Here is a 16,179-nt window from a genome sequence, read left to right on the forward strand (position 1 = left end):
ATCCTACAAGCTTTTATCTTGCATGCTAGATACAACAAGTTATTCATTGTTCTCTATGTGTTGATGTCTGTTTTGTTGATTTGTTTGTTGTCACGCATGCACATTAAAGAGAGCACACAAGTAGAGATTCACATATCTAGAGTATCTAGAGTATTATACTTGTTTTTTCACTTGCTAGTTAGATAGGAGTGTTCCATAGAGCATAATAGATTAGAAGACCTATCACATTGTCAAAGATCTTACACGTTGAAAATGTGTGTGCATGTTTTCACTTTACACATATGGACTTGTTTGGCTTATTTCCTTGGGTAGATTGGGTTCTTTGGAGTCGCTAGCACTCTTATTTAGTTAGCACAAGAGCATGATGTTTTCTCTTTGTCCCCTAGATCACTTCTCAGCTCATCGATGAGTAGATGATTGTTTAGTCGTTGTAGTCAATGCCTTGCACATTAGCTACCCTTGCCCCTTTGGTTGTCTCTTCACACTTGCACATGTGCTTCCACACACTAGCTAGGTTAGCTATGTCCTCTGTTGACATTATGTCTTGGAGCTCTCACTAGATTACACCTTCCATTGGGTGGTGAGTCGCAAAAAAAAAAGATCATTGTCTCCATTGTTGAAATGTGAGAGAAGGTCAAAGTGCCTTAAAGAGCCCCTTTTAGAATCCAAATTTTACCTAATGTATTTGCTGGTGAGCATTAAAATGAAAAAATACATCTTACATTAACCTAATTTTATTTATGCAAAAGGCACTAATGTAGTATTAAAAAACAAACACATATTATTGATAGGACATACTTACAAGGTCAATAGCTATGACAATACAATTAATGACACTTTATACCACAATTCTTTTTTTGATTTTTAGGTTTCCTCTTGCATATATTCATTAACATCACATGTAAATGAAAATTGTTTGTTGAACGCTTTGAGTGTGCAAATGTCTCATGTGGATGCGTAGGCCATCATACATGTGCCTTCTTGCTCGCGGCCACAAGCGTTATAGTCTAGCAAGAAGTCCAGGAATGTTGAAGCAAAGTCAAATGCCTAGGAAGCTTCGACAACATAGAGGAAGTTCCCCTTAGAAGTTAGCCAAATTTCTAAGTTTTGGGGTCCACCCACGGGAATCCGATGGTCCTTGTAGTTTGTCTGTCAAATTTACAATGTTTGTAATAAGAGTCTGGGCTTCTAAAGCTTCCAAACTATGACGGCCTACTTTAAGTTTCAAGTCTGGGTGGCATCATCAAAAAACACTATATAAGAGATTTTAAGCCTATTTAGGTACGCTTTGAACAAAGAAGAAGATAATTCATCATCACTCAAGAGTTCTGGAGTTGACCGTTCTTGCCTCGAGTACCAAAATTGCAAACCGTTTGATCGAGGTTCTTCCTTGTGTTATGCTCACTTATTCTATGGTGATTTTATTGATTGATAATTAGAGAAATATTCAGAGAAAAAGTTACTATTGTCTCACTATTTAGAGATAAATATCAAGGTAGAAGGAAATGGAGGTTTGTTAAGGTTGATAGTATTGATATAGAGACTAAGCCCTACATGTAAACTATACATTTGTGGTGGTTTAATCCATGTTTGTATCGCTTGTTGGATTTGGCTTGTGAGTCACACGTGCTTTCAAATTAGCCACGACCATTTGTTGTTTTGAGCTTAGTTCTTAGGATGTGTCCATGCCTAGAGTAGCATGATGGGTGATTTAGATTTGCCTACCCACCCTCTTTGATCATTAGTTAGTAGATTGACATATAGATGCCTTGAAATTTGTACTTAGTTTTGTGGATATGTTGCCACCTCGAGTAGTCACTTCACACACACACTATCGCCTCTGTGCACTAGTCGGGTTAACTACGTCCTCCTAGACATTTTATGTTTAGGAGTTCTCACTATGCTACCCGTTTCCCATCTCAAAAACCCGCACCATTGTCGAAAACATAGAATCTACACTAGTTGAGGTCATCGTGTCCACAAGGCCGCTTGTTTTCAAAACTTCAGATCTAGTTTGTACATTGTTTGCCATTTATTTATTTTTATTGATCTTGGAGTTGGACTCTTACACTCACGTTTGATCGGCAAATTAGAATCCTAAACCGGCTTGCCACATGGCTAGGCGGTAATTCACCCAAAAACAGTCCCCAATGGCTGTTACACAACAAACAAACTAAAAAGAAACTACAAGACAACAATTGCACATGAGACACGAGAAGGCATAGTTCCTTCTCCAAAGGTATTGGCCCTTAGAAGAGCACACCCAAAGGGTATTTCTTTATCCAATAAATTTGCTAATAGTACAACTCTCGAGTGTTCACACACATGAGGCTCACATAGGCTCTTGTGTAGATGGGCTCATCTCTCTGGATTGATACCCAGATCAAGCACGCAGGCCCCATATTGATAGCTCCTGATGCTACCTAAAAAGCAGGACTTTTGGGGCCTCTAAAAAGCATTTGTTTTTTAGCTTCAAAAAGCCTTCACAATCAACAGCATAGGTGTTATGCCACATCAACAACGTATGGCCCCTTGCACCCCAACAATCGATTTTTAATCTCTTTCCTTTTGTAGCTCTCTCTTTGCTTTTAAAGCCAAAATTTATGCCATATGATCACTTTTGGGGCATAGCCCCCCTTAAAAGAAGAGTAATCACCCTCAACTACACCTACAAAAAGAAGATCCAAACAATAGATTATGACAATGGTCATACATGCTCTTCTACTATTTACACAAAACAATACTCACAAACAAAATCCCCAGCAAGGAGCGCATATGAAATCCGCTTTGTTGACTGTTAGTATGGAGGCGGATGTGCCTATGGGCAATTCTACTTGATAATTGTGCCTCCTAACTCTTTTGTAAATACTATACAGATGCATTCTCCTCTTAATGTTTTACGTATAATGTGCGCAAATTGTGCAACCACGATAAGTGGAAGCTAATCTGGCATTATGTACATACAAATAAGGCAGATATAGTGGTATTACAGGAGCATAATTTGCACAACTTTGTTGGTCAATCATCATATTATGCAGGATTTTGGATTTCTTATGCTGGTAGTGGCTCTTTTTCACGTGTTTTAATGATGGTACTGTTGGGGTATAAAGCCCAATGTGGTCACCCAAGTAAGTGGGCGGGCCACCAGGTATGTACACATATTCTTTTGTAAAAACCTAATAAGAACTCACTATGCTCTACACATTACAGTAGAGCGAGTTCACCATATCATCGTGCTCTTCTTCTCGCACTCTCTCTCGCGTCGCACTTCCGCTCGTACTCCTTCAACTGGTATCAGAGCTCAGATCGAGGCTCGGGCCAGCACTGCAGGAGGCTAGAGTCACCAGTTCAGATTGGAATGAAATTCAACAGTGAAATTCATTCTGAGGTCATCTCGGCCACCGTTCGGCTTCAACAAAGTTCTGCGCATGCCATTTTCGACTACGTGGTCTCAGCGGGTGCAGATCCGACTCTGCAAATTTGGGGGTTACGACTGCTGCAGGTGCTGAGGATATCGACACTCCCAGAGTGTTGATTTGTGGCTGTCTACACATCAAAGGACGGCTCACACTTCTTGGAGGCGTGTCACATACGACACGGGCGCATCTACACACAGACTGTAGGCGACATCCACTAGTTCATCAGGTAGCTTGTGTTTGCTGCTTGATATTCCAGATTTCATCCTGACATTGCAGGTACTTCCACATGGGATGTATTGTCAGAGATGATGTATGTCTGTTGAGAGTTTGTTGGCTGTGAGTCACGCAGCAAACAACCGCCGCAGCGGTTACAGCATACAGTGGGAAATTTGTGGATGTATGACTTTGTGGGAAGTCTATGTACTGTCAGATTTACTGCAACCTTTGTTGAGGGTCGAGTGAGGTTTTATTGAGCTAGGGGATTCTCGAATGTTGAGATCCTTTCGGTGATACAGGTCTTGGAGCGATCCCTCGAGCACCCTTAGATAGGCAGCTAGGATGTATTGACTGTGAGTTAGACAGTTGGGATTGCATCTTTGCTTTACTGCCGTTGAGGCATTGTCGTAGTCTATGCTTACAGGAGAGTGAGACAGGACAGTGAGAGACAGTACAGGTGCAGGACGGGTTTACCCACAGCTTACAGTGTTAGAGAGACAGGACGGATTTGGCATGTGTTGGTACAAAAGAAGCAGATAAAACCTATAAATCTCAAGGGGATAAAACCACAAGATATGGACGAAGATGAATGGAGAGAAATGGATGAATTGGCACTTTCTACCATTATGCTGACTTTGGCAGAAAGCGTTTACTTCAATGTAGTAGACGAGATGTCGGCTTATCAAGCATGGACAAAGCTGAGTGATCTTTATGAGAAGTAGAGTGCAGCTTCACAGGTATACTGGCTTAAGAAGCTTGTTGACTTGAAGATGAAAGAAGGGACCCCTATGTCCAATCATCTAAATGAATTCAACACCATCTACAGTCAGTTGTCAGCTCAAGGTGTCGAGTTTGATGAACCTGTTAGAGCTATGTCCCTGTTGATCACATTGCCGGAAAGTTGGGACACTTTTCGCACAGCTTTGAGTAATTCTGCACCTCCAGATGGTTTGAACATAGCAGGTGTAGAAGGCAGTCTGCTTACTGAAGAAACCAATAGAAAGACAATGGACAAAGACAAAGGAACAGCCTTAGTTGTCAAGGGAAGGACCAAAGAAAAGTACAAAGGTAAGAGGAATCAGTCTCGTAGCAAGTCCCGCAGTGCTAAAGGCAAGAGTGACATAGAATGCTACCATTGTGGCAAGAAGGGTCACATGAAAAGAGACTGCAGAGAATGGAAAGCAGAAAAAGGCAAAGAGAAAGCAGAAGACCATGCTGAGAAGAACAAGTTCTCATTGAAGATTCAAGAAATAAATGTGACAAACACTATTGCAGAGGATGACAGTCTAGTGTCACGAGACATCTACTTCTTGAAGAATACAATGGACTCAGCTCTTCTTACAGCATCTGATGGACATGCACTGAGTGACTGGATTATAGACTCAGGGGCATCACTTTATGTGTCTCCAAACAAGGAGTTGTTTACCTCTTATGTGACCACTAAAGATCATGTTCGGCTAGGCAATGGGTAGACATGTGAGATCTTAGGTGTTAAAGATGTTCAATTGAAGTTTCAGAATGGCTCTTCTTTCACGCTGAAGAATGTGAGACATGTTCCCGCAATTACAAAGAGCTTGATCAGCACAGGATTACTTGATGATGCTGGCTACGTCACCACTTTTCGACAGAACATGTGGAAGATATCCAAGGTTTCTATGACAGTAGCACATGGAGTAAAGTCTAGAGGACTTTACATGATTTATGTATCAAATGTCTTTAAAAATATAATCAATGTAACCGAGCAGCCGAACGTTTCTTTGTGGCATAGCCGGTTAGGACATATGTCCAAGAAGGGAATGGAAATCTTCTCTCGTTTTGGTTATTTTCCTGGCTTGTCATTTAATGATTTTGAATTCTGTGAACATTGTCTGTATGGTAAGCAAACACAGCAGCCACATAACCATAGAAGCAGTAGAAGAGATACACAGTTGGCACTTGTTCATAGTGATTTGTGTGGACCTATGCCTAACCTATCTCTAGGGGGAGCTTCTTACTTTATGACATTTATAGATGATTACTCGAGGAAAGTATGGGTTTACTTTCTCAAGCACAAGGATGAAGCGTTTAGTGTTTTCAAAACGTTTGTGACACTTGTGGAGAATCAGAGTGGCAAGAAGCTTAAATGCTTACGCACTGACAACGGTGGAGAGTATGTTTCAAAGGCCTTTCAGGACTTTTGTGAGTCAAAAGGTATAAAACGTGAACTTACTGCTCCTTACAATCCTCCTCAAAATGGTGTTGCTGAGAGGATGAATAGGACCATACAAGAGAAGGTCAGAAGTATGTTGTCTAATGCACAGCTGCCAAATGGGTTTTGGGATGGAGCTGTATCAACAGCTGTTCATCTTATAAATAGATCTCCAAGCAAGGTTTTGCAGAAGGATTCAGTGGCAGAGATGGTATGGTCAGGCAAAATGCCCTCATACAAGCATCTCAGAGTCGTTGGCTGTGAGGCATATACTCATGTTCCAAAGGAATTTAGGAACAAACCTGAGCCAAAGAGTAGAAAGTGCATCTTTCTAGGCTATGGTAATTCTGGTGAGATGGGGTACAGACTTTGGGATCCCGAATCCAGAAAGGTTATCCGCAGCAATGATGTTCACTTTAATGAAGCCAAATATCATTCTAAACCAGAGAGGGTTGAGGAGATTAGAAGAGTTGTCTTCCAAGAAGATGGGCCTGAACATGCAAGACAAAATGTCAGGGCTCAAGAGGAGCAAGGACAGGATAGAGTGGAACCACAGGTTGTGGCTGAGCCTAAGCCACCTATTGTGCGTAGATCTGGACGTATCACGCGACCTCCTGATAGGTTTGTTCCATCTATGAACTATGTCATGTTGACTGATTGCAATGACCTTCATGTTACAAGGAAGCAGTGCAAATGAAGGACTACGGGAATTGGCAATTGGCCATGCAGTCAGAGATGACAGCTCTGCATAAAAACCAGACATGGAAGCTAGTTAAATTACCACAGGGCAAAAAGGCTCTACCTTGTAAATGGGTTTACAGGTATAAGATCACCGCTCATGATAGTCAGCCAAAGTACAAAGCAAGGCTTGTTGCCAAGGGCTTTAAGCAAGAACAAGGCATTGACTTTGATGAAGTCTTCTCTCCGGTGGTCAAGATGACTACATTGAGATGCTTTCTTGCATTGGTTGCCATATTAGATTTGGTGTTGCACCAAATGGATGTCAAGACAGCGTTCTTGCATGGTTATTTAGATGTGGAAATTTACATGCAGCAGCCAGAAAGGTTTGTTGAGAAAGGCAAGGAAGATTTGGTATGCCAATTGTTAAAGAGTCTTTATGGCTTAAAACAATCACTAAGGGCATGGTACCATAAGTTCCACAAGTTTATGCTTTCTCAAGGCTACAAACTTAGTGAGTTCGATCACTTCATATATACAAAGAAGGCTAAGGATGGCAGTTGGCTGATCCTTATTTTGTATGTGGATGACATGTTGATTGCTGGCAAGCACTTGGAAGAAATTTCAGCTTTGAAGTCAAAGATGGCAAAATCATTTTACATGAAAGACATGGGTGAGGCAAATCATATACTTGGTATGCGCATTGAGAGAGACAGATCAAAGAAGTTGATTTGGTTATCTCAAATAGAGTATATTGACAAGGTTTTGCAACGTTTCAATATGGAGAAGGGAAAGGCATTGAGTGTTCCATTGCCACCATATGTGAAACTTAGCAAACAAGATTTTCCTATGTCTGAGGAAGAACAGGCTGAAATGGATAAGATTTCATATGCGTCTGCAGTGGGTAGTTTGATGTATGCAATGATTGCTACTCGCCCAAACATTGCATTTGCAGTGGGAGTAGTAAGTCGATACATGTCAAACCGAGGCAAGAAACATTGGGAGGCAGTGAAAGGAATATTGAGATACCTGAAAGCTACAAAGAGTATGCGCATATGCTATGGGAGTCAGGAGCTAAGTGTAAAGGGTTTTACAGACTCAGATTATGCAGGTGACTTAGACAACCGAAGGTCTACGTCAGGGTATGTCTTTACATTGGCTGGTGGAGCAGTATCATGGCGTTCTAGATTACAAGATTGTGTAACTCAGTCTACTACAGAGGGTGAATATGTTGCAGCATCAGAGGCATGCAAAGAATCAATTTGGCTTAATCGACTAGTAACAGATTTGGGAATCAAAGAAGAGATACCTGTGTTATATTGTGATAGTCAAAGTGCTATACAATTGGCTCGCAATCCAGTTTATCACTGAAAGACAAAGCATGTGGATGTGAAGTATCAGTTCATCAGGGAAATGCTCGAGGATAAGCAACTTCAGCTTGTCAATGTTCACAACACAGAAAATCCTAATGATCTACTTACAAAAGGACTTCCCTCAGAGAGCTTTGCGCATTTTCGCAAGTAGTTAGGTGTAGGGTAGTACATCACTTCTCTACATCTCTTGTATATTAGCTTGTATAGTAGCTTCTCTCACACTTAAAGTACCACATTGGACTTTAAGTGGGAGGTTGTTGGGGTATAAAGCCCAATGTGGTAGCCCAGGTAAGTGGGCGGGCCGCCAGGTATGTACACATATTCTTTTGTAAAAACCTAATAAGAACTCACTATGCTCTACACATTACAGTAGAGCGAGTTCACCATATCGTAGTGCTCTTCTTCTCACACTCTCTCTCGCCTCACACTTCCGCTCGTACTCCTTCACACTGCCTAGGATCTAAATATAGCTCAATGTTTACAACTTGGAACTCTTGATGAGCCCAAAACATAATTACAACCCACACTTGCAGTCATTTGACGAAAAATCCTAAAACTTAAGTGACCGTCAATGGTGACCGTAACTTCATAGATATTCATCAATTCCAACTCTTCTCTGCATCTGTTGCTTGTATTTGCTTTATATTCATCTTTACTTCGCATCCGCATCATCTAGCCTCGTTTGCATTTACTAAAAATAGTAAATAGCATCTTTGACTGGTCCGTTTGGCCATTGTTGACTTAGCCGCCAAACACTCCCCCCATTCGATTTCAATGCACGTCCTCGTGCGTTGCTTGGTTGGCTGGCATTGGAGAGATTTGAAGTTGGTGGTGAATGTTGTTTTGAAGAGCTGTAAGCTGTTGGGTTGACTTGTTGGTGTAATATGAGATTAGGCATTTGGGTTCAAGTAAAAGCAATTGGCTTGAGTTATTATGGGAATAAAGCAAATAAAAGCTAGGTATATTACGTTAGAGTCTGGAAACCCTGGATTACCAATGGGGAAAAATCTCATGGGAAAAAGTGCCCAAAGGTATGTGATCTTATTATGGGAATATACAATGATGGTTGTTTAGGGATTGAATTGAGTTGGCTTATATAAATAACGCGAAAGTGAATTGTTTAAGCCTTCTATCCCTTGAAAAGGGTCGATGATCTGCCTTGAGTCTGGAGTTGCTTTGTTGCTGCATGTACCTTCAAGGTGAGTGCATGGGTGGAACAATAAAGAGTGCGTAATGCAAATGTCCAATTATGGGACATTCGATATGCTTGCACAGATTTATGCATGGGTAAGATTATGTTGTGCGAGAGAAGAGTATTGATGGGTGCTCCTCAGAGTTAATGGAGCTAAAAAAGTAAATTAAATTCACTTTACTAGCTTTCACTACTCTTGAGAAGGGTGTTTGATGCAATGGTTTCCACTCTCCTAATGTGCACAAGTGCGTGTGTGTTTTGTTTTGAACACTTCGCCTCTCCACCATGATTAAAATAATACATTGACTATGCTCTCCTATCCAGAATGAGCGACTTGATATAATTACTCTCAACTCTTTCAGCTTGAGCTGTAGCCTAATTAGCTAGACTCATAGACCACAGAAAAATATTAGGACTTGAAGCTTTGGTCTAACACTTTGCTCATTTATCGGCTCAGCTGCCCGACTCTTGACTCTTTTTTTTTTGACTTGACTTGACTTGACTACTGTCTTGAGCTCTCAACAAAGTATATATCTACACATTTAGAGCTCAGATCCTCAAAAAGAGGGTTATTAAAGGACCATATTGGCAAAGTAGGTTTTTTTTGCCATACCTGGGTGACCTTGGTTGTCAAAATTGCTTATTTTAACTTTTAGTCCATTATCTGAGAAGATTGGCTAGTTTCATTTTGTTGGAAGTGGGAGATGACTTCAATCTTCTTCAGCTCGTTTGTCTGCTTTGGCACCCATATGTATCTGCTATTTGTTGTTGGCTTATTTTTACAGACGACATATTGACTTTTTGGACGTGTATCCTTGATCTGTCGGTGTTTGTAGCTGTAAGTATCTTCAAGTTGTGTAAAATCTGGTCTTGGTGCCTTGGGTAGCTAGATTTGTTTTTGTCCTTTGTAATATCCTTGCGCTTGAAGTATATTTGATGGCACAAATATTTTTGTCTGTACTTTTGAATTCGATTGTATCTGTTCCTTGCCATTTTTGGGAATCACGGTGTGTAAATTCCCTTGAAGATATGTAGGCCTTCTAGATTGTGAATCGTTTTTGAACTTGTTCCTAGCCCTGTTGTTCGATCTCCTATTTTGAGATGAATTGGATCTTGATTTACCTGCTTGTTGTTTTGGTTTGAAGCCACTTGCTACTATATAGCCTGATATCTTTGGTTTAGGTAACCAAACATTTGGTTGACCACTGTAGTAGCCTTGCTCTTCTAAGCTGTACTAGGAGGCAATCCATCCAATTTGTTTACCTGAATTGTTTGGACTAGGATCATTTACCCAAACTGGATCTTTGACATTGATGTCGTTGGCCGCAACATAGGTTTGGATGTGTTGCTTGTGTCTTTGTTTACTCCTGGTTGGGTATTTTGGCTGAAAGAACTTTTTATACTTTAGTCTAGATTGTTGGTCTATCTTTCCCTGGGGTGTTGAATCCACAGCAGTTCGCATTGATTGTTTAGCTGCATTTGTGACTTCCTTGTTGGACTTCTTTGCTTGTGGATGGCATGCTTTGGTGAGTTCTGCATCTAAACTGACTTGAACAGTCCTTTGTGCCTCTATTTTTGACAATCTGTTTGAGTCTTTAATTTCCTCTGCCAGCTAGACAGAAGTATGTTTGAGTCTTTAATTTCCTCTGCCAGTTAGACAGAAGTATGTTGACTCTTTTCTCCAGATGCAATGCTTACCGTGGCCTTTGGTTCACATTGCTCGTTATTGATCTATTTGTAGGTCTTTTGATAGGCTTCATGTGATTGATGCACCATTTGATTATGATTGTTCAATTTAATTGTGATTTGTGTCACCTTTGGTTTTGTGGCATCTTCCATTGGCGAGACAATATTAGGATCTGTCTTTATGACCGCCTCTGCCTTTTGATTCAAGTCTGCCTTTGAACATATTGAGACGTCTGTTTCGTGGCTTTGAGACTTGATCTCTGGCTTTGTTGAATTTTGAGGTACATTCATTAGCGTTGAACTATCTGTGCTATTAGCATTATTATGTAGAATCTTTAATTCCACATTTCTGCTTGTCGAAATCTTCAGTGGCAAGTCCTTGACTGCCCGTACCTGCTCTGGTTCTGGGTCAGATAATTTCTTCATCCACTTCCTCTGACATTGGATCGTCCGCTGCATCTTTGTTGGATCTTTCGACTTCAGGCCTGAAAAATTCCCAGCTATTTGAGACCATCTTTTGTAGCTGATCTTTTTTGGCAGCTTGATTTTCAATCGAAATATCATTGACGCCTTTGACCTCCAATATTTTAGTCATCAGTTTGTCTCTGGTATCCTTTGACAAGACATGCTTTCTTTCTTGCGACTTTCTATTTGGAGACATCTGCTTTAATGATTATGCTGCTTGCAGTTCGATACTGTCTTGGTTTTTCTGCTTCATCATATCTAAGTGCATCTTTACTGGGCAATTGGGTATTAGATGATTAATGCCACACTCGTAGCAATGCACATCTATTCCTATTTGTTATGTATCTGGTCGAGGTATCTGTCCATAATATTGTTGGTATTCGTTGCCCATAGTATCTTGGATTAAATATGTCATCAGCATGACATGTAGATACTTGAAAACCAACACTGACGCTGGCTTTGACTTATTGCCCTTATCTTTTTCAAATGTGGCATTCTCAAGAAGCTTGTAATAGCTTCCATTATAACCCTGGTAGATGGTCGTTTCAGTCCCTTCTTCAATGACCAACTTTAATTCTATGTCTGTTATGAACATGTGATCCTCTATCTGTGGCTTTTGTATAGCCTTAGGACTATGTTGTTGGTTCGATCCTGTATTTGGCTTCTGTTGTCTACTGAATTGTAATTGTGACTCTCTTTTGTTGTTTGCAGTTGATAGGGTTGTCCTCATTGCAGTAAGTGAGGTGGAGATTGGACTCCCCCCATCCGAGAGTGTTCCCTATCTGTAAGAGGCATCTTTCTTATGCCATATGTGGATATTCTAGCTTTGTCATCTAGCTCAGCTGATTGAGCTAGGTCTTTGTGAAGTCGTGCTAACTCAATAGCTGATTCTTCCATTGATTGTACGTGTGTTTGTGTTGGTACATTTTGTGGTGCATGTGTAGTGTTATGTACCTGTGACTGTTGTGTTGTGGCACTCATCTGTATAATGAAAGGAGTTGAATTGTGCTCATACAAATTCAAAGTCTGATCATGTGTCAGTGGAAGCCTAGAGCTTTTAAAGTGCACTTCCCTATTTTCTAGTGATTGACTTTGTGCAATAGTGGCAGTGTGACCAATATTTACCTGGTTAGATATCATTTCGTCATGTGTCCGTTGCTCAATTTGGTCTTGTGGAGTTGAAGGTGACAAGATGAAAGTTGCAGCTCTTTCCGAGAATTTATCTACAATAAGATCTAATTCATAGCATCTTCCATCTATATCATAGCTCATGTCCCCAATGCGCGTTGCCCATAGTGTCCTAGGAACTGACTCGCTAAATGTCCTTTCCCACGTGACTTGAACCCATCTTTATCCATCAGAATCTTCATAAATTGGATCTTTCCATCTCGTTTCGTGGATCCAATGAAGGGCTATTGGTTCAGGTTGCTTGTTGACTTCTGAAGTGGTTAAAGGCAACTGTCGTTTACACATGGCTTCAAGGAATTCCTTCCTACTCACTGTGTCTTCATTTTTTGGCAGATTGATTATAGTAGGCCCCGTCTCTTGAGTTATTTCTCTGTTCTGAGCTACCACTGTATCTGCATTAGAAGCTAAAGGTAAGATGATTATCAAGCAGTAAATATTACCACTTGTCGACACGTATTTGTAACCCAACTTTGAACCATCTTCATGAGCTACGAAGCATTGATCTGGCTCTTCCATCGCTTGTTGAGGTGTTTCTGCTTTGTACCATCTACCTTCCATATCTCTATAGAGACTGCTACAGTTTTTGTCCTTGTAATTTGACTTTATCAAGTGCACAGTGACTCGACAAGTGCTAACCTCTGGAAGATCTTGCCTGTGCAATTTTATTATGTCCAACTCACTACCTGGTTTGAGCTTCATGTACACGGATCCTAAACAATCTTCCATTAGGTTCTTTTGTGAATTAGCAATGTTGGTAGCTTCGTCTACTTCCACAACTTGTATTGTCGGGATTTTCAGAGCATTTTGCTTGGACTTTAGATAGCAATTGTCTGCATCATCCATGTAGCATGGAAAGTCTTTGAAATGACCTATTAACTCCAACCTGACGCCAACTGATTTGACTGTTATTAATGAGCTTGAAGTTGCATCATAATTGCTTTGATTTGCCGATGTTGCCATTGACTGTGGCTGTTGCATCTGCTGCTCCATTTTTCTTTCAACCCTCTTATTGACCTGTTGAGCACTTGTATTCCCTTTTTCTAGCCTCTCCCACGGGTGACCAGTGGTTTTCCTTATTCAAAGCTCTTTGCTAGGCTTAGCTGTGATCTCGACGATCTGATTTACCTGTATAGCTGTAGCACTAGTTGGCAAGATACTTACCACTGTACTGCAACGACTACTCGCCTTTGTGATGCCTCGATTCCAGTTGATTGAGCTATGAAATTTTCTCTTAATCTGCAAAATTGTAGATTACGAACGCACTTTTGACGTGAACTAAAACGACCTCAATTTGCCTGTTGACAGCACACTTTATATGGCGTGTAATTAAATCAAACCACCACGCAGGTGACCATAGGTCATCCGACTTCTGCAGTGTATTTGTCCGCAACTTTTGCTTTTCCGGCCTCACTGTCACTCTTATCCCTGGGACACTCAATTTTTCCTCTTCAATTTGCTCTTTTGATTACTTGCACGGAAAATTCTGCCTGGCAATGCTCAATTTACAGCCTCCTTAAGGTCACTACCATTCACTGCAGCTGCTTTTGCCCATATGTATTACCACGTCATCATTAGGTGTAGGTCTAGTTGTTGTATGTAGCACTAAAATGTATCAAGCAATGCCAAATCCAAATTTTGACACATAAGTTTCACCAATCATCCTTTCAATGTCTATTGTAGCTCTCTATAATGAAGACATATGCATGCCCAAAAGATTTATCCATTTTGTGCAATGAAAATCGTGAAAAATCGAGCACTTAACCCTGCACAAGCCAAATAGATATGTCCAATGAAGTTTGTCGATGCATGGAAATGATCACACCATCCTCGTACATACTCAATGCCCGCATTCTAGCTCTTAACCTAGCAAATTTTTTCATACAAATCATAAAAAGAAGAACATGTGATTGTCCAATGAATGTATACAAGATGCATCTAAATGAAGCACCATAGCTATAAGGCTAAGACACTATGAGAGTTTGAATCACCATAAGTCAAAGATACAATTTCCGATAGAAGAAAGTATCTATCGTAACACAATATCAAGTGTTCTCATTTTGTAGCATTCCCAAAAAAATTGAATCCATCCAAGAGGCGAGCTGAGTTTCGTATTTGAATCCTCCCTTTCAAGTCAAGCCATAGGGCGAGAACCCAATCTTAAGAAGATTTTGGGCTTTTTGTATTAAAAGGTTGGTCGTCTTTTTTTTTTTATATATAAAAGAAAACTTCCCTGCTTCTGTAGTGTGGTGTGCAGGGCCATGGAGTGGAGACAATCAATGGGTGCGCGTAGGTAATGGCTGGGCGTGAGCAATCTGAGGAAACGGCAGCATGGCAGGTCCGATTGAGAGTGTCAGAGCGAGTGTATATGCTGGCGATTTGGTGTGGGGCCAAGCGAGCACTAATCCGGCAAGTGTGTGTGTGTGTGTGTGGTGCCCACAGGTCCGCAGCAAAGCGGCAGCTCACAGCATGCTCAAGGGTTGTGTGTGTGTGTGTGTGTGTGTGTGTGTGTGTGATGCAGTGTGCGTGTGGGGTCGGCGTTGGCAGCCAAGGCGGGAACAGGGCAGGTGGGGTCACGAGCGCCGAGCCGCAGGGATTGCTTGCTTGCACAATTAAACCCAGGCAGGTCGGGTGGGGTCGCCAGCTGTGGGGCCGACTTGGGCAGCTAGCGCGTAGCGTAGCTCAAGCCGGGAGCGAGCGCGGTAGAAGATCTAGGCGGACAGCAAGTGCGTAGGATGACTAGGCGGGCGTAGCATGCGTAGGAGGTCAATGCAGGCAGCGAATGCGTAGGATGTCCGGCAGCAGTGAATGCGTAGGACGTCAATGCGGGCGCAAAAGCGGGCGACACAGCACGCGGTTCAGCGTTAATAGCGATGAAATAGCAGGCGGCGGGCCAACCTTGGTCAATGCGTAGCGGGAGACAAATGAGTTTTAAATTAAAAAAAACCAAAAATAATAAACAACACACAAGTAAATTAAAAAAACACACATAAATCTAAAAATAAATACAAAAAATACAAAAAACACATTAAAATTTTCAAAATTCATACTATAATTCAAAAAATCACACCAAAAATTTTAAAAAAACTCATAAAATAAATAATAAAATACACAAAAAAATCAAAAAACACTTACAAAAATACAAAAATGAACACAAATAATAAAATAAAAAACACAAATAACTCTAAAAACACACAAAAAAATCAAAACATGCACAAAATTACTAAAAATCACAATTAAAATATAATAAATAAAGAAAATACCAAAATAATTTTTAAAAAAAACACAAAAATATAAAAAACACACAAAAATAATTCTTTAAAAAACACAAAACAATCACCAAACACAAACAAAAATAGAAAAAAACACAAAAAAATAATAAAATACACAAATATAAATAAAAAATCAAATCTTATCAACAAAAATCTAAAATGTAAAAAAATTTAAACTATCACGCAAAAACACTCAAAAAACAAAAAAAAATTGCCTCGGCATTCCACAATTCACCCGAATTATGCGATTTATCAATTTTTTGAGTATAATTAGCACATTTGAGTAAAAATTAGCAAAATATTTACCAAAAATTACCAGAAAAATCTCAAAAATTCTAGATCAGTCCACCGACCTAAACGTTCACAATCAAGCAATCAAAACACCGAAATTGATCACTTACTTAATCAAAATTGCACAAAACATCATTCTTTAAGTACACAAATCGTCTCGAAACTACGCTTAAATGAACACAAAAATCACCCTTTTTTGCACGATGACTAATCG

General features: G+C 40.4%; 1 protein-coding gene across 1 annotated transcript; it reads right to left on the reverse strand.

The window, feature by feature from the left end:
• Window positions 1–12,567: 12,567 nt before the first annotated feature.
• LOC147456761 (uncharacterized) lies at window positions 12,568–13,395 on the reverse strand. Its single transcript, XM_086511892.1, has one exon. It carries the CDS (start codon window positions 13,393–13,395, stop codon window positions 12,568–12,570), a length of 828 nt encoding a protein of 275 aa, XP_086368018.1.
• Between the last annotated feature and the right edge of the window lie 2,784 nt (window positions 13,396–16,179).

The sequence above is a fragment of the Adiantum capillus-veneris genome, chromosome 5 (assembly GCF_014529385.1).
Source record: "Adiantum capillus-veneris isolate H3 chromosome 5, ASM1452938v2, whole genome shotgun sequence".
Lineage (NCBI taxonomy): Eukaryota > Viridiplantae > Streptophyta > Polypodiopsida > Polypodiales > Pteridaceae > Adiantum > Adiantum capillus-veneris.

What these genes read in the sequence shown, in the direction of transcription:
- LOC147456761 (XM_086511892.1), bottom strand. Translation starts at nt 13,395, where the DNA reads ATGGAGCAGCAGATGCAACAGCCACAGTCAATGGCAACATCGGCAAAT.